This window comes from Patella vulgata, chromosome 4 (assembly GCF_932274485.2).
Source record: "Patella vulgata chromosome 4, xgPatVulg1.2, whole genome shotgun sequence".
Classification (NCBI taxonomy): Eukaryota; Metazoa; Mollusca; class Gastropoda; family Patellidae; genus Patella; species Patella vulgata.
In genome coordinates, this window is record NC_065882.2 from 68,290,886 (window position 1) to 68,311,364 (window position 20,479).

The window sequence follows — 20,479 nt, forward strand, 5'->3', positions numbered from 1 at the left end:
TGGTTAAAATACAAGCCTACATGATGTTAAAGGCACAACGACTGAACGAGTCTGATCGTTTGTGTATGTCGTTTGTGTTGATTCCCAAATCAAGTCCCAAACGTCGTCAACTGAGTCCCAAATGTCGTTTATGTTGAGTCCCAAATGACGTGAGTCCCAAATGACGTGATGCCGTCTGACGATAGGCAAAGAATGCGTTATGTTATGTATATGTATGTAATTAAGCCCAACGTAGTGTTGCATCAAAATATATTTTGATGACCGTACCCTTTATTTTTAAACTCATCTTAGGGCTTCTGGGTGTACGTTTAAAAAAATATGATATCGACCAATTTGTGAAGGCTACCACAAATGTATTGTCGCTTGAATTTCACATAGGCTCCTGCTACGATCATGAACCTTATAATTATATTAATATAAGGTCCATGGCTACTATTGTAGGCTACTAAATAATAAATTATAAAAGAAAAACAATAACATAATCTGACCATGGTGTGACGCACGAGGATTCGATTTTTTCAATAAGAGAGATGGGGTTTAACGTCCACTCGACACAGACTGGGTCATTTCGAGACTAACACACGGCTAATTCAACTTTATTTCAATAATTCGCTTGCGCGTAGGGGTCTTCTTTAGCATTGGGAGGAAACCGGAGGACCCGGAGAAAACCCACAAGGTTGGACAGGCGACACTACTTGTCACGTACAGCCGGGGAATCGAAACCACGCCAGTTGACTCAATGACAGACCTTATGATACAGCGCGCACATGCTAACCATTCGGCCATCCAACCCCTCCTTTGAAGAGTATACAAATAATTTACAAAAAGCAATTGTCGTCTATTCAGTATCGCATATACGTAGGGTAAAGTCGAACAAATGTTCCGACTGGGGCCCCTAAATGTGTCCTTTTTATGTGTGTGTGTGGGGGGGGGGGGGGGCAAGTTTTGGGTTCAGTAATGATCGGGCCCGTATCTACAGGGGGGCGTGGGGGGCATGCCCCCCCCCCCCCCCGCGTGAAATGCTCGCCCCCCCGCTCTCAGAAATTGCTAACAATCATTAAAGTATACACAGTTCCTTATATTAACCTAAAAAAACTACGCTTCCCTAAGCAGGAGGAGGTATAATTCAGGCGACTATGCGCATATTAATCCCACGGTATCTCATTACTTTATAAACCATTTTTTTGTACTAATCTAAAATAGTTTTAAATAAATTTAAAAAATCACGATTTTTTGTTTGTTTGAATACTTATTTTAAAATGCTTATTAGACGCCTAGGTAACTACATAGCATGATGATTACAACAGTCTGTTAGAATGACCTTTCCGAAAATTTCCTCAAAATGTTCGCCCCCCTACCGAAAGGTAATGCCCCCCCCCCCCGCTTAATGGTGTCTAGATACGGGCCCGGTAATGATCCTGAATTGATACGATGTTTGTAACTTGATCGACTATTGGTAACTGTCTTTGAAAATGACGTTATATGGCTGAGATTCTTATCTTGATTTATGTTTGAAAGTCATATTCTAATACAAACAAAAAAAAATGTTTCGCATTATTAATATAATAATAATAATAATAATCTATTTATAAAGCGCTGAATATCCAACATTTAACTTGAGTTACTCGTCAGAATATACCCCAGAATGCACTCAGGGGCGTACATATCAACTGATGCACATGTCCCTAACACGAACACCGCTGGTGCGAGTTTTCTAGGGGGGTCTGGGGGCATGCTGCCCCTGGGAGATTTTGAATCGAGAGTCCCTGAAAAAATGCCATTTCCTGGACTTTGGGGGAAGATTACTGATGGTCAGAAATGGAAAATACTTATATAAGCTATAACATGAGTAAAATTGAGTACTACGCATGGGAATTCATGTTATTTTTAAGAATTTAGAATGTGCAATGAATCTGTGACAACTTATGAAAGTGATAATATACATCGTTTACATGGACCTATATCTTCGATATATTGTTGTGGTGACTATATTAGCAAATATATGACTATGTCCTCATATTTTCATCAAGCGTCCGCTTAAAGTAGCTAAGTCTCTAACTCAATATCATCCAAAATCTTCGACATTGAAAACACGATTTATTTGTCGGTTTAAATCAACATTGATGTTATGATCTTAACGGGAAAAGATAGCCTTCTGATATCCAATATTTAAAGACAAAATAAACATTTTACAATTGGTACACGAATCTTGTACCATAATACATTTCAGCGCTATGTGTAATAAGGGACTCGAAAAACGAGCCTAGGCATATTCCACAAGTTATGTCAAACGGTGACGCTATATTCTTATCTGGAGAGCATGCCCAATAAATACTATCGGCGTAGAGTGGAATAACCAGACGCTAGAGATGGAAATTCGATTGAGAATACTGGCGTATTTCGCCGAACCTAACTGATTTTAAAACATAGATATGACGTCACCCTTTGATGTTTTTAACCCGTATATAGGAGAATGTACGCTTTTCTTAAACAGTTTTATAAATAATAGACGCTTGTTTAAGAAAATACCAATAATAGACATTTATCTGAAAAATGAACATGTATTTTGGGATAATTTATTCTCTGAACAAATTAAATTACAGAACATGAAATTACTTTAAAACCTCATAGTTACCGAAATGTCACATGACCGAACGTTGATTTCACGTGTTTGTCTACATAAAGAATTGCACTTAAATCCGTCCGTTATATGCCACTTGTCCGTTTAATAGTACGTTCGGCACTAGATCGATGATACGTTTTTATACGCCCACATTTTCACACCTCCTTTGTGGACACTCTACAGGTTATAACTTGAAATTATAGGTATATATCCCAAATATCTTGGTTCCTTTCGTTATTGACTTGTATGAGACCGTAACTTCATGGATTATGGCCCCCAACTGTACACACTAGAGGTCACAATTATTAGCCCATTTTGATGAAACTGAACATGTTATAACCCAAAGATCTCGATTCCTTGCGATATTGGCACATATCGGACCATAACTTCCTGAATTATGGCCCCTGATTGAACAAAAAAAAAACGTGTTTTGAGCCTGTGGAACCTATACAGGTCACAATTTTTACACCATAATGACAGTTGAGTTTGAATTTCGTGAATTGGTTTGTGCCTTTGATCACTTATATCAGAGTATATATTAAATTTTAATTCAAAATTTGAACGGCTAGTACCCTCCATATTAACCACAGTACTAAGATTATTATCAATATCTAAATCATTCTCGTGAGCGGCCTTTCCATCACAACTTTGACGGCTATCATTCTCCCATACCAAGAACATCACAATTTTTACGACTATTATCTTCCATATTGAGTACACTACCAATTTAATCAGTATCCAAATGCTTATCACATATATTCTCATTATTGTTAATATTTGTTTTCAACTATGTTATAAACATGTCGTCTCCATGTCGAATATTTTGGACTGTCTGTGTATGCTTGCATTGTATTAACTTGTATGAGCATGTGCATGTTGTTTTAAGAATATATCCATTATTTTATGGCTTGTTGTTTTAGAAAACTATCCATTATTTGTATCTCTATGGTGCCATGTTTTAAGTTTGATAATAGCCTCAGACTGTCCATGATGAAAATACAAAGAAAAACTTCGGGGCTAACGCCCTTCAGTTGTTCTTTCTATTTACATAATGGACAGTCTTCGGCCATTATCCATCACAGAAATTACAGTAAAAACAGAAACGATTGAATGTAAATCAATTTATATACATTCATGTTACATTATTGTATGCGTTGCGACCCATTTGTGTCAATTTCTAGGTCCCAAATATTAGCGACTTAGCTCCTTTAAGTTTGATTACGGATCGGCGATTTTGTCAAGATCGATCGTGTCCGCCAGGTCACACTCACATGTACGCACGAGTCGATACTTGATTGGGGCGTTACTGTGTCATTACTGAACGCATACACAACAGGTTTTACTAATTTGAGCTTTGAAAAACAGGCGCATATCGTGATATATAATCAAAGCAATCATACATACACGGAATTTTCCCTTCTATTTTGGCTTTACCTCGTTAATTGATTTAATCGCCGATGCATTATTTTTAGACCAACTGGAGTGACGGCACTTATTTTTTTCATGGGGGAGGGGGTCACATTAATGTTATGCCCCTGAATCCCCGAAATCGAATCCATTTTGTCAAAATGTTCGATTCGCACCGCATTGGACCATATGATTTCCGTTTATAGTGCAAACCTCTTTTTGCCCTTTGCTTGTGTAATACTATAGGGTATATTTTAGTTATAAGAAAGGTGTTCTGTTTAATACAGAATTCGTTACCTACATGATGTGTGACGAAAACTAGGGTAATGAAGTAGCTTGCATTATTCTACTACTGTCTTAGACTAACTCACCGACATTTATGTCAGTATCCATTGCTGGAAGTAGGGTACTATAGTCCAATCATCTCGTGCACGGATTAGTACAATTAACTAGAATAGTGTTGACGTAAAACGGTGCCTATACGAAACACTTACCCAAAAATGGTAATTGTCCCGCCCTAATAGATGACGCATTATAATATCTATATAGGAGAGAGCTGGTTTGATTTACCTTCAGATATCATGAAGACATTATTCGGAGCTCAAGGGAAACATACCTATAGCCTCCTCGGCTTAGAAGCTAGGGTGAACACATCATCCTCGCGCGAACCTTATGTAGAACTATCAAGAAGTATGTGGCCCTTGCCACGTTTAAGCCGTTCTGGTCTGAGTTAGAAAGGATATTAAACTCAGACCGTGGATATTTTAATAACTCGAAAAGTACTATCATAACTTTGTAGTTTGCTGTATTTGTTAAATTATATAGACTTAGTAACAACATAAACGGTGTTCCAGGGTCAGTTAATTGATGATTGAAATAATTTATCCCACAACGCGAAGTCGAAAAAACGCCTGGACGAAAGTGTCACACACCTACCCCGTAGTGTCACAGTAATCTCTTTTTGGTGCCGTTGACTTAAAGTTACAATTTCATATTTTCTAAGAAAGTCAAAACATAATAATTTCTATGTCTTTTGCTCAATAGGTTGTCAACTCACTATTATACGATTATAGGTGTCATTCTCACACTTAAAACTCATTTACACCGGAAATAATAACACAATTACCCCCAATTACCACCCTTGTTTTCTATTCTCCACCATGGAGTAGCTATTCTCAAACGTTTGAATTTGAAGAGGAAAATGATATTTTTGCCAATTTCTCAACTGGCAATAATGAATTATAGGATTAATAGGATTATTCTTTAACAAGGTAGGACTGTTTATAGATACCATCTATTTTAAGGCTTTATTTTAATAAATTTTAAAAATATAACGTAAAAATATGAAATTGCAACTTTAAGGATGTCGACCCTGGAGGAAATCATTGCAAGAAGAAGACGTTCCCAGTGGTTTTTAGGTAGGTACATATTTCCTGGTAAATTGACCATGGAAAGCCAAAAAGCCCAAGGGGTAGAGTTAATGACATTTTAGAGGTTAGGAATTTGCTTTAAAAAATAAAGGTTAAAAGGGACGTTAAAATGTTAAAATAATTAAATTAAGAAAATCTAAGTAAATAGGAAAAAAAATATGGTTTAGGTTTAAACATGGGTAACTTTCTATAAACGTAGGAAATAAATAATGAAAGTAATGAAACGAAAGATTCCTAAAATTGAAACAGTAAAGCTAGGTAAAAGAAAATAAATGATGTCTCCGGTCTAGGCATGAAGAATGTTCGGAAATGGAGGGTTTGCGCGTTTGACGCAAAACTCCATAAGAATTATTCAGACATAGATCGTAATAACACTTCGAAAAATCTTAGGGAGATTGAAGACGTGTTTTTGTAAATGTATGTAATGAACTGTTCTGTTCAAGTAATGTGTATATGTGTTTAAGCGGGTATTGACCTGTGTAAAATCGCGGTAAATGCGTTTAGGTTCAGGGCAAAGGCTTGCCCGAAGTAAATTTAAAACTGAATGGCCCTTTTTAAATTCGCGGGATAGCGTGTGGGTCGGTATAAGGTTCTAATGAAGTTTTTAAAGGAAACACGGGGTCCTGCAATATAGCGAGTAGCTTAAGCAATGTACCCGTTTCCAGATTTTCGTGTTGTTTTGTTAAAAAAGTATAAAGGAAAATAAGTTCAAAGTATGTGTTAAAAGCGGGAAAACATACCATGGTAAAATGGATAATTTAAAGTGGGATTCGAATGTGCGGTTAGCTGTCGAATAAATTTTGAATTCCCCGATATGTCATGCGTAGTGTATACGTAAAACCATACTAATGTTAACGGAAAAGTCAAGAACTTATTTTTTAATTGTTATTTGTTATATGTGTTAAACGTGAGGAATATAATAACTTCCGGCTTGTGGTTGAATTGTTATTACAACCAGGAGTAGAGTACAACCAGGTCTTGAAATAAATATTGATCACATTTATTTCAAGATGCTGTTTTCTTCCAATTCAGAAAGCAATGAATTCACGAGACAAAAAACATTTAAGATGATTATTGGGAGTAACTATATGGAAATTAGAAAAAAGGGCGTAACTGTCTAATTTGATTTATTTACCGTATGAGAACCTCTCGTGGGCCGTAGAGTATCTTATCGTCGGTGAAGTGTCAAAAGGGTGTATCTCGGGAAATTAGTCAAATACACTTTTTTGCATTTTTAAAATCTCCCAATTAATATGCACATTTCTGTCTAAGCTGTGTATTTCTATGCCAATTAGAACTGTTCTGGGTATCATGTGTCCAAATGTTGTATCTTGATTTTTGGAAATTTTGAAATGCAAAAGGTTCTATTTCTTAATCTTTAGAAATTCTTAGATACACCCTTTTGACACTTCACCAACGTTATATATTGAAAGGTACACCTTTCCATCCTATATACTCAATGTTAACTGTGGGTTTATAGCACAGGTAGGTGAGACGTAATAATTAATACTATTAGTGTATAATATTTTAAAAAGTGACAGATTAAGTTCTATAACGTCAATAGTTTATTCAGTTAAAAGTAAATACAATTAAGGATTAATACGGGCTTATTCACAACGAGGAAAAAAGTTTAATTTTACATAAGCATAAGGGTATGAATATGATTAAATTATAACCGTATCCAATTAATATTAAAATAAATGTCATAAATTAAGGGTAATGTAAATGAATAATTAGTGGTCTGATTAAGCAAGTACACTGGTCGGTTACGGGAAGTAATGTACCTTATCTTAACGCACAGCAACGACGAACCAGACAGCGGAATTCCGGCATATAAGCAGATACATGTATGGTTCTAAAGAGGAAATGAAAGGATTGTTAACGGATCACCAAAGTTTACAGTGCAAATAACAGACAAATTCTGAACAGGATTTAAATTATGTAGTGTTAGAAACAGTGAACTTATTGACATTGAAACAATGTTGGTTTTTTTTTTTATTGTGTTGGAACTATAACCGAGTATTTATATTGGCAGTGAATCAGTGAACTTATATTATTGTACAATTTTTTTCAGTATAATTATATTTTAGTATTAGGACTTGAAATTTTAATTGACATAGTCAGAGCTTTTAAGTATTGATATTGTATTGTATTTATTGCATAATAGGCGTTAATTAAGCAACCCTGCTTATTTAACGCATTGCAAAGGGGCGTGTTGTAATACTATAGGGTTTATTTTAGTTATAAGAAAGGTGTTCTGTTTAATATAGAAATTCGTTACCTACATGATGTGTGACGAAAACTAGGGTAATGAAGTAGCTTGCATTGTTCTACTACTATCTTAGACTAACTCACCGACATTTATTATTAATACAATTAACTAGAATAGTGTTGACGTAAAACGGTGCCTATACGAAACACTTACCCAAAAATGGTATGTCCCGCCCTAATAGATGACGCATTATGATATCTATATAGGAGAGAGCTGGTTTGATTTACCTTCAGATATCATGATTAGACCGTAGGGAAAACATTTTTCGGAGCTCAAGGGGAACATATCCATAGCCTCCTCGGCTTAGAAGCTAGGGTGAACACATCATCCTAGCGCGAACCTTATGTAAAACTATCAAGAAGTATGTGGCTCTTGCCACGTTTAAGCCGTTCTGGTCTGAGTTAGAAAGGATAGTAAACTCAAACCTGGACGAAAGTGTCACACATCTACCCCGTAGTGTCACGCTTGAACACGTTCAACTATAGGCCTATATTATCAACCGAAATACAGCAGTCAATTAGTGTGTTGCCAGGGCGGTAAATCCCCCCCCCCCTCCCAGGAAAACAAATAGTCGGTCGCAAAATCAATGCAGTCGGTCCCAAAATAACAGCAGTCGGTCTCAAAATAACTGCTTACTGCATACGTCACGCTACCCACGCAAAACTTTAGTATAAAATAACCTTGTCAACTTATCATGTTTGAAAAAATGTTGTGTTTCACTCTTATTCTGTTGTAAGTATGTTGGTCTAAGAACAAAATTTCCCCCCGGGATAAAAGTAGTCGGTCTCAAAATAAGTGCAGCCACTGCAGTCGGTCTCAAAATTATGCATCGGCGACTTTAATGAGGTAAATAAACAATGCCAGAATAGATCCCAAATACTATGTATTTGCGTGAATCTGTGAGCCTAAATTACATACGTCACACAAAACTATAGTACAGTATAAAATAACCAAAAGTATGCTTGTCATGTTTGAAAAAAATGTTTTTCACTCTTATTCTGTTGTGGGTATGTTGTTCTAAGAAATGTTTTCCACCCATGGGAAAAAAATAGTCGGTCTCAAAAAGTGCTCACCGCAGTCGGTCTCAGACTAAATAAATTAATGAGGTAAACAAACAATGGCAAAATAGAAGGGAATATTTTTGTGTGAATCCGTGCACCTAAATTGCAACGGTATAGTATAAGATAACCTAGTCGGCTTGACATGTTTGAAAAAAAAATCCCTATTATGGGTATGTTGGTCTAAGAAATTGAGAGAGCTTGTTACGAAGATTTTGATATTTCAAAATATATTCTTGATTGTCATCATACGAATAATATTAGTCGAGCGGTTGGTAAGAAGTTATCGGAAGTATAGTTTGTTTTGGAAATACGTAAAAAAATCTTTAAATTATGAAATTTTAAGGCGATCTATTTCACTTAAGAATTTTTACTTGTTGCATATTCAATCCCAGGAGAAATTGAAAGGTATTTTACTCATGTTGTAAGTGTTTTCTGACAATCAGAAGTTATCGGAAGTATAGTTTGTTTCAGAAATACGTAAAAAATATCTTTAAATTATGAAATTTTAAGGCGATCTATTTCACTTAAGAATTTTTACTTGTTGCATATTCAATCCCAGGAGAAATTGAAAGGTATTTTACTCATGTTGTAAGTTTTTTCTGACCATCAGAATTCTGCAAAATCTCCCCCCAAAGTCTAGGTAATGGCATTTTAGAGACCAAGTAAGCGCCCCATTTAGATAAAGTCCCCTCAGGCCTAGTCCTCAAAAATTAAAAGCTCAGTTACATATCGGCGCTCAATTGCATTATGTCATCATTCTTCAACTCCTCTTTCTTATACCATCTATCATATTCACAGTTACAGTAAATCACTATGTTAGTAGTACCATTAGTGAGTGGGTCGTTGGTCGACAGACTATAGAATTGTTATTTCTACTCTTACAAAACAGCCGAAATTGACAGATAGGTCTCAAGATTCTGTCCCATTTCTTATCCTCTCATTAACGAGAATTTGGTTTTATTTGCCATGACATTGACTAAAATTTTCAGGCCCAGTCCCAAAAAATTAAAAGCTCAGTTACATATCTGAAATTTATAGTGAACTGGTGTGTGGGTCGTGGGGCGTCAGACTGTAGAAATGTTCTGTCAACTCTTGAAAAACAGACGGAATTGACAGGGACAGATCTCGAGATTCTGTCCCTTTGACTCACATTCTGGTCCTCTCGTCCACAAGAATTTCCCCCAGCAATGACCTCAAATGCCAGGATATTGGTTCAATTTTTCAAAATTTTCCCAGGTTGCTCAGTGTTATAGCCACAATCATCATATGACATGAACTTAGATATAACTGCTAACCGGCGAGACAACGATCGGCGAACAACTATATAATTACCGGTATACAATACTACATGTATCTATGTTCTACCGGGACATGTTATAGCCACAATTTTGTTGACATTCATTGCGGGGTGGTATTCGCGCCCTAGATTTGGAACCGCCCCACCCCACCCCCTATTCCCAGCTTCTAGATCCGCTACTGTACATGGCCCCTAGAAAACTCGCACCTGTGGGAGACTAGACGTGCACGAATTTTATCAATCTGTTTTACAGACCAAATGCGACATCCGTCTTTTATCTCTGTCCAAGATGACTGACCTTTAAAAGGTCAGACCGCTGTAGTTCTAAGGGTGACGTCACATCACAATGTTTACCAACAAAGCAAGATGGCATCGATAACGCCAAAAAAGATTACTTCTGTGGCTTGTTTTTGTTGTTTTAAAACAAACACGAGCAGGTCAATCAGATTAGACGGTAAAAAATGTACTTCTGAAAGAATTCAGAGTAAACAAACAGAAAAAAACGTCAAATTGATGGTCACACGTGCGTTGTTTACATCGAACGTAGTAATATGAACTGGTACGGGCAGAATTATATCGTTTACCCATTTTACGCCCCCGCGTACTATTTTCTGTACCTATTTACGCTAAATATGGAATATTTTTTATCAAGATATACTTCAAACACCTTTATTTATTTAACTAATACTAAAAAAAAATGTTTCAGAATTTAATTTGTCGAAAGAAAAAAGTTAATATTTTGTAGTCATTAAGTCGCATCAATGTCATCCTTATCAGTGATTGTAGAGGCCAAGCGAATATTCACTGCGGATCAGTGTGGAATTTTATGTTATGTTGCATTATTAGCCAACCGAACAGTGCTGGAGAAAAATGCGAAATGGTACGCATCTATACTTTTTGTCAATTTTTCGTTTATAATTCAATTTTTTGAGAAACCACTATTTTTCTATTTCATTAGGATATTTGGTCGTCATGTTGATACCAATTGACATTTACAATAGTGGAACGTAAACAAAATTGAGTTTACGTCCTATGTCCCTCTAAAATTGTTTGCTTATACTTTTTAGTGTAGTACACCAAAGATCGATATTCGAACACGGATACTATTCGAATATTCGACGGGTCTTGAAATTTGTATACTATTCGGATATTTTCAATATATTTACAGTGGTTTATATTCAATTTATTATAATTCCTAATCAATTACTAAATACGTGAAACCTCTGTTGACTTGTGAACAATGCACTAGACATCCACGACATCAAAACAAGTTTTTTCATCAGCAATGTATAGGAATTCTTCCGCGCTGCATCCGAAACGAAAGGCACCTCTTTCATTCGTGCGTTTAGCACTGCAGCAATTTCCATCATTTCACGGAAATCATTGTCGTCTAGTCACTTTTCCATATAAGCAGAAAACAGTCTCTTCATGTTGGTGATGAATGTGGGTTCACCCAGCTGTTTCTTCATGACGAATCGAAGTAAATTCATCACAATGGCATATATAGATGACGTCGTACGTGAGATTCGCTACACATTATAATGTGAAGTCTCTCAAGGATGTCACTCACTGATTTAGCTTTCACCCAGAATACAGCATCGAGCTCCCTGGCTACTTTACCGAATAACTGTCTCTGAAGACGGTATATCTATGTAGGGGTGGCACCCTTACAAGCTGAGGGAGAGGGAGGGAGGGAGAGGGGGTTAACGTCCACTCGACACAAACTAGTTCATTTCGGGACTAACATAATACGGTTCAATTTTATTTCAATAATGCGCTTTCGCGTAGGGGTCATTAGCAGTGGGAGGAAACCGGAGGAGCCGGAGAAAACCCACGAGCTTGGAAAGGTGACCCTAGTCCTTGTCACGTACAACCGGGGAATCGAAACCAGTTGACTCGATGACAGATCTTATGATACATCGCACACACGCTAACCATTCGGCCACCCCCACCCCCACCCCCATATATACAAGCCGCAGTTAGGAATCTAAATGAGCTTTGAATGTAAATGTGGCAAGGAAGGTCGCCTTTAATGATATCTGAGAGCAAATAGAATAAATAATGTAAATATTCGAAAATATTCGAATATGGTGATTGCTATTCGAATACATTTAAGTGGACATTCAATAAATAGCTTACATGTGTATAATAATTAAATGTATTCAAACTAATTTCAAACTGAACAATTTATAACCTAAGTTATGACTTTTTAAAGTTTACATCGATGTCTATTAATTAGATAATAAATGAATAGGTTTTGGGGGTTTTTTTCTCTCAAAAATCAGAAGTTCGTATTTAGAAAATAACAACTCCTTATTTTAATGCCCCCGAGGCACCGTTCTAAGCAATATGAATAATCTGCAAACTAGAATATTGTGAAAGGTGAATCTCTAACAGGAATATCAGTCTAATTATAGTTCAATTACTTGCAGTATTTACAAAGGTAGGTCTATGTGGAATAAAAGTTTAATCAGTCTAGGCTGCTCGCTATAGACCGCCGCCATTTTGTTGTCCACCAAATTTAAATCTGGTTGAATCCATGCCGGGACATTGTCTAACGTTGGTATTTTGATTTTGATTTTATAATTAAAAGTTAAATAATCAGCCTGAGTATACCTATTTAAGAGTGGGTTATCCGTGATAAATTTAATATTTTAGAGACAGATGCCAAATAAATATTTTAGACTGTTTAAATACGTGAACAATTTGGCTTGTGCCTTTAATTTTATTTGTCTTAATTTTTTTTTTTAATTAGGACTTTTAAAACAAAGAGTAGAAAATAATGTGCCATATAAAAGGCTGATATTGCGAATATAATCTGTTAGAAATGTTTCATCTACTGATGTCTTGTCTTCCGTCGTGCTCCATGCACCACTACAAATGTAGCAGCTAACATTCTGTGAATACTCTTCAAAAAAAGTAGGGGATATTGGAATGCAAATACCTACGCAGGTTGTGATATGATAAATAGTAATGGACACTTGACATGCTTTGAGAGCATGTTCACAGATGAAGAACTTATCGCCCCAACAGAACCACTGAACTGCACATGCGACACGCAATAGCGGCATACACGTTGGAGGGGTTCATTGTCAAATTTGCCACTTCAAGGAAGGGTTGATGAAAACTGCCGCTTGCTGGTTTATCCTATCCATGTTTGCTTTCCTATCGGTTCTTGCATACGATTTACTGTTTAGCGTATCTTTGCTTTAGTGTGTTACGTTTAATTTTATCGGGAGACATGTTCGTCGATGTCAACGTCAACCGACAACACTGCAAGAATTGGCCGTGGCACTGCAAGAGGAGTGGGTCAGCTTGCGCCAAATCCTAAGTGGACGGTTGATTAGGAGCATGCCACGACGAATTGCTGAATGTCTGAGGATTGGTGGAGCAATTACTCATTATTAAGACAAAAATCAAAAACGACCATTTCCACTTTTGGCAGTGTATCTTTTTGCGAGTGAAATGGGGCCTTCAAACAAGCCGCCCATATGAACTGTTTATGTTCATGTGTAGGCAATTCTCCTGTTATTAATATACACTGGTTACCTCTAATAAAAACAGCAGAGCATTTCCACAGTTTTAGATTGTTTCTGAATATCCCCTACTTTTTTTGAAGAGTATATAAACCTAATGCGTATATGGAAAAAATTTCGGGGTGAATATGCATGAAGGCGAAAATCTTTATCCTGAAAACTGTGAAATAAGCGACCCGTTGATAGGGAATCCTTCCTCATCGCAGGTTTTCATATAACTTCTCCCAAGCCGGCAAGTCCTCCATACGAGAGACGAATATATGGTCTATTTGCTTATTCGTGGACATGTTTAGAGAAATCCGTGGCATCTTTGGGATCCTGTGATGTGAGAATCAGACATCAATGCAAATAGCAGACAATCACTGTTGGAATGTAACCGCAAATACTCTTCCAAAAGATTCACCATATATATATTATCATATGAATGTTTTTCAGTGCCAGAGTATCGTCTTGGCGAACGTGTAAGATAATATGATTCTTTAATTTTATATATATTATAGGAACATGGCAAAGAGAATCAAGGATGAGGGTGGTAAATAACCAAACTTTAGTTATACGCCACTGAACCAGACATATAACCAAAATTCTCCACATGTACATTTTACAGTGATATGGGTTTGAGAATATCTAGGGAAAATCATATTAATTAAAGTTAAACGTTGTCAGATGACAGGGCGCTACTTTTAAAGATGCCTTCACGCGTAAAAGTTGTGATTTTATGAACACATATTCAAACTAATTCATATATCAAAGGTTTTCTTCAAATCGTCTCTAAACATACTGATCTCAAGAAATCTACCCCATGTCGCAAGAATTTTAAGCCGCCTTGTTTCTCACGTGACTTGACTGTCCATTTATTATAAATATCAAAGCCTGGGTAAATTTTTGGACTATTCTTCATTTTCCGACCCTTAATCGCAGAGTCTACTGGGCGTATAACCGTTAGCTATTTGATCAACACCTATATAGCGTTCCTGGAATCCAGTATTTTTCTTATAAAATTGAGTATCTCTATTTTCCATACATACCAACCTTTTATTGAAAATAACTCCACTACAAATATGTTCGTGGAAGGTACACGTATCTTAAAGAATAACATGCACCGGCCGGGAGACGACAAATTGATACATTCTTCATGGAATAGCTTTCCCAGACTTTAAAACAAGGGACTTACTTTTTCTTTGATATCACTCTTGGTTAGATTCAGATTATCTACAATTGAAACGCAACGCCATGGCCATGCAGAAATGGAGAGAGGGAGACAGAAAAGAAGATATAGATGGAACTACCGGTACCAAATAAGGGTAGTAATTTGTGGTCTGCTCCCTTCTCAGAAGAGAATTGAATGAGGTTAGCTCCCTTCCGTTATAAACTAGAATGGAATTCCTAAAAGCTGTTAATAAAATATTAAATACTATCATATTCACAAAATATTTATATTATTAAATAAATTTTCTTCCGAGAATCTATTGTCTGGTTAATACCACAATATATGCATCCCAGTATCTGTATTTGTTCCTATATGCTATGTAAATGATTTACGGTGATACATTTAGATGTTTGAAGAAACATTATTTAGCACAGATATTTCCAGAAAGAATTAAACGTGACCTTTCAGTAGTGAGAGAGAGAGAAATGGGGTTTAACGTCCACTCCACTCAATTTTATTTCAATAATTCGCTTGCGGGTAGGGGTCTTTTAGCAGAGGGAGGAGACTGGAGGACCCGGAGAAAACCCATGTGGTTGGTCAGGCCACCCTACTCCTTGTCACGTACAGCCGGGGAATCGAAACCACGCCAGTTGACTCAATGACAGACCTTATGATACAACATGCATGCGCTAACCATTCGGCGACCCCCCCACCCCGACCTTTCAGTAGTGCTATAATAAAATTATAAACATTAAAGATACATTATGGGAGATATGATAATGAGTTGGCAGTATAATAGTTAAAAACTAAATAACGTAAAGGCAATTTGCTGAAAATTTCATTGAAATTGATCCGCTATGAACCCAGAACTAAGCGAAATGAAATTTCCGTCTAGCCTCGTTCATCATTACTAAAGTCAGTATGATAAGCAGCATAGTCTCGATTATCCATTTAATCGTTAAATCAAGAAGGAAAGTTATGCAGTAAATCGGCTCACAATCCACTTAAGATCGCAGGCTAGCGATGCCATCTAGAGTTGATTATGGTCTGGATAAGTTAATTAATGTCTAATTAACAATTTATATAACATTTCAGGCCCAAAGAAAGACCTGCAATAGACAGATTTAGCTCTTGCATAATGTATGTTTAAATTGTAAACATATTTCAAAAAGTATTGGTCCATTTTTAGTTTTAGGTATCCCCATATTAAACATGTATTATGCAAGAGCGAAATCTGCCTATTGCAGGTTTTTCTTTAGTTTTAGGTAGCCTATCTCTATATTAACTACATGTAGTTTAGTTTTTAGGTTTAGGTTACAGTAAAAATGGATAATCGAGACTTTGTTTATTATCGTATCAAGGCTAGGCTATAATTGTATCGCCAATATCTAGGCTCAGGGTGAAGTAATTTGACTAAAATTTTCAGCATATTCTCTTTTCATTATCTATTTTTTATATGCCCACATTTTACGTGTTTTTAGCTTGTGGTCTTTCTACAGGTCACAGTTTTTATTATTTATCCGCTTTAATAAAACGTTTGAATATATTACCGTTACACCATAAAGATGGTTGACTTCGAATTTCGTGAAAATCGGATCGAAACTGATGGACAAAATGGCCGCTTCCGGTACGCAAATAGTGTTAAAGTATGTAATATCAAGGTTGTGGACCCTCTAGAGGTCACAATTTTGATCCGATTTTGATGAAACTTAAAACATGCGTTTATATTACAAAGATCTTGGTCCCTTTTATTATTCGTGGATATTGGACTATTTCTTCTTCGATTATGACCCGACTGTATGAAAAAAACTCACGATTTTAGCTTATGGACCCTCTAGAGTTCACAAAATCGTTTAAATGATGGTTGAGTTCGAATTTTGTAAAAATCGGACCAAAACTGCCCGCTCCTTGAACGCAAATAGTGTAAAAGTATGCGTAATACCAAGGTTGTTTACCCTATGGAGGTCACAATTTTTATCCAATTTTGATGAAACTTAAAACACATGTTTATATCCCAAAGATCTTGGTTCCTTTCTATATTCACACATCCCAAACAATAACTTAATAGATTATGGCCCCTGATTGTACGAAAAATCACATTTTTTTTTCTAGCTTGTTCTCCATCCATCGCTTGCAAAATGTGGGCGTATCTTGTATGAGAACCGCTGGTTAACTATTATAATGAGAACTGTCAGCTCTTTATCTAATCTTACCTATTAAGAGCATACAATCAGTATTTTGATGGAAGTATAAAACTGATCACCATATTTTGTAATTAGACAATATAAAAAATAAGGCAATGTGAGGTATAAAACTGACTAATTCTACAAATATGTATACATAACAAATCATCATACAAATTTTATATCAGTGTTGGACAATAACACATTATAGCATACACTCACTAGCAGAATAACTCCACACATATTTGCAGAAATGCATTAATATTCCATAGGGTTTGTTCTTATGAGGATACACTGGACAATCAAAAATAACTGATACATGTAGTTTATAGTTCCACTGGTTTCACTCTCTAACATTATTACAAGGTTTAGGAGACACGCAATGGCTATATAAATAACTGGTATATTGCATTGGTATTCGATTGGTTTTATCCTTATCCTGATATATGTTGAAAAAATTAATAAATATATATATACATAATAAATGTAAGTTTATAATTAAATTCAATGCATAAAAATGTTCTAAAATACTGTACTTCTAAGTTTAAACCATCAATTTTCTATGAATTTCTTTTATTTTTTCAGTTATATTAGCATAATACTGATATTTAACAACTAATTTATGAGCAGCTACTATGTCATTATTGTCAAATGCTTCTGCAACTTGATTTATACACAAATCTATTTTATCCAAGTTTTGTTCTTCAAGATCCTTTAAATTTTCTGGTGAAGATAACTCTGCTAGTTCTTCATTAATTTCCATAACTTCAGCTAAAAATTCTGGATCTGATAAGGCACTATCCTCTTCAATAGGTTTATTGTGAATTTTAAGCATGTAGATTGCTCTGCTAAGTGGCTTTGATAAAGTTGTGTATGCCTTATTAATTAAGGATGACTGTTTTTCAGCATATAACTTTTCCTCCTAAAATACATAAAAAGAAACCATTTAATTACATCTTAATTATAGCACAAGACAGTTTGTCTGTTTACAATGTCCCTCTGTACTCACTGTAAATAAAAATACAAGCTGTTGGACTACAATGTAGTTTAGCTTATTCCAGAACAAAAGAAAAAAAAAATATAAATAAAATCTAATTTAAATTACAAATTGTTTTGGGGGGTCTTACTTAAAGGAGCTAAATCGCTAACATTTGGGACCTAGAAATTCACAAACGTGGGTCGCAACGCATATAATACTGTAATATGAATGTATATAAACTGATTTACATTTAATGGTTTCCGTTTTTACTCCAATTTCAAATCAGTTATGTTCGGCGAAATAAGTCAGCAACCTCAATCGAGTGCAAATTTCTAGTGTCTAGTTATTCTAGTCTACATAACTCCATTTGATTTGGTGCAATGTGTCTAGCCTCGTCCCTCGAGTCTCTCACAACTGGGGCTGAAGCGCATTATGGTACACGATTCGTGTATACCAATGTTAAAAAAATTATTTTATCTTAAATATCGGATATCAGAAGCTCATCGTTTCCCGGTAAGTTTACATCATCAATGTTGATTTAAATTGACCAATAATTCGTGTTTTCGATGTCGAAGATTTTGGAGGATTTTGAGTTTCGGACTTAGGTCCTTTAAATATAAAGACATTTAAAGATGATTACACTAAAAACAAAAATACTAAGCAAATGCATGATCCTTACTTCAGATGCTTGCGTGAATTTATCGGGGTGCAGTCGTTTCTGTAAGTTAATGTATGCCTCGTACAGTTTCCAAATATCAATTTTATAATTTTCTGATAAATCAAATAATGTGAAGTAAGATATATTTGGTGTCACTTTTTGCACAATACCACACTCACAGAAAAATAATTCACTCTTAGCATCTATTTTCTTTCCGCATTTCCAACATGCCTTATTGTTTTGAAACACTAATGGTGAGCTATGGAATCTACATGTCTGTTCTGTTGAGATTAAATCGACGGTAGTAGGCCAGGTTCTGAGGCACAACCAACCAGCCTGCTGCTGGCGTTGTTTATGTCGTCTGCTAAGAGTGTGGGTTGAAACTGGAGACAGGTTCAAGGACACTTTAATCGATTTTGTTGACTCTGGCATTGCGTAATAAAGAAACGGCATTTTTCCAAAATAACTCTTGGGTGTCCAATAACTCTTGGTCTCTTTAGGAACAATATTTAACTGACGAAAATAACCATGGTGTGGTTTAGATATTGTAAATAAATTAGAATATACTCTGCAAGCATTTAACGACATGGAAGCTGACATCTTGGATCTCGTTTTGCATGTCGCGAGAGTTTAGATATGATTTTCCAGTCCTTGGATATTACTATACTGCACTTAGCGGTTGACTGGATAATCACAAATCTAATTGTTCCGGCGATAATTTACGAGAATTCTTGATTAATGGCGGTATCAAGAAGCTTTCACAGTTCTTAATTAAGTATGCTTACATTTAATAATATGTAACAGGCATTGCCTGAGTAGAGCGAAGCTGATTATTGTCAAATATAAAACCTTATAATTAATTTTCTCAAGTGATACAAAAAATGTTAAATAATTTAGTTTTTCCAAATTGATTTTCATTTAGATCTAGATCTAAATTGTATACATTAATTTTGTTTTTTAAAAAAGAACAAAAAAGTGTGAGAATTATTTTCATTGACGTCAAAAATATGTGACGTCATTGATTAGACGCGTCATAGAAATAGTTATATGAGGCGCGTAATCTCGCTTAGGCGAGATTTGGTAAGTTGACATGCGCATTGCCTGTTTTGCCCAGTGTATCCGGTTCCGGTCTGAATTTTTTTTAATCAACAGTCTGTGGGTGACAATTTCAGCTACGCTCCTGTGTTACCGGAAAAGAGCTTTGCTCAAGCACCGCGCTTCGCGCGATACTGTAGAGCTTCGCTCTATATCAGGGTTAACCAGTATAACCACCGTTTTTTTCCACTGGTAAAATCAGGAAATTTAATGAAAATTTCAGCTCCCAAATTGTTCATAATTTCAATTTACCGTTAGCCTACCCCGAACCATTACCATTAGGCAATACCACGGTATGATGGTGGATGCACTAATATGTTAGTACAGGCATATTGCCCGAGTAGAGCGAGGCTGATGAGTGATGTGATAACACCTTTACAATTAAAGGAGCTAAATCGCTAATATTTGGGTCCTAAAAATTGACCCAAATCGGTCGCAACTCATATAAAAATGTAATCTGATTGTATATAAACTGATTTACATTCAATTGTTTCCATTTTGACTCTAATTTCAAATCAGTTAGGTCCAGCGAAATACGGCATGAGTCTCAACCGAATAGAAATTTCAAGCGTCTGGTTATTCCAGTCTTGCGTATGCTCTCCAGGTAAGTTATGGCGTCGCCGTATGAAATGAGTTGTGGAATATGTCTAGCCTGCTCTTTCTGGTCACTTGTTAAAATGACGACGAAACGCACTATGGTAACCGTACACGATTCGTGTACCAATGGTAAAATGTTTATTTTGTCTTAAATATTGGATATCAGAAGCCTACCTTTTCCCGGTAAGATA

The 20,479-nt window shown here is 35.9% G+C and overlaps 1 protein-coding gene across 1 annotated transcript; it reads right to left on the reverse strand.

Annotated features, from left to right (window-relative positions):
* Positions 1 to 15,088: 15,088 nt before the first annotated feature.
* LOC126817992 (iron-sulfur cluster co-chaperone protein HscB) lies at positions 15,089 to 19,202 on the reverse strand. The gene is made up of 2 exons (XM_050545170.2): positions 18,618 to 19,202; positions 15,089 to 17,881 (listed from the first exon to the last, which is right to left on the reverse strand). Exons 1-2 carry the CDS (start codon positions 19,194 to 19,196, stop codon positions 17,504 to 17,506), a joined length of 957 nt encoding a protein of 318 aa, XP_050401127.2. The 5' UTR covers positions 19,197 to 19,202; the 3' UTR covers positions 15,089 to 17,503.
* Between the last annotated feature and the right edge of the window lie 1,277 nt (positions 19,203 to 20,479).

Coding starts and splice junctions, on each gene's coding strand:
- LOC126817992 (XM_050545170.2), bottom strand. CDS start 19,196: ATGTCAGCTTCCATGTCGTTAAATGCTTGCAGAGTATATTCTAATTTA. Junction 17,882..18,617: donor AATTCACGCAAGCATCTGAA/GTAAGGATCATG, acceptor TATGTATTTTAG/GAGGAAAAGTTATATGCTGA.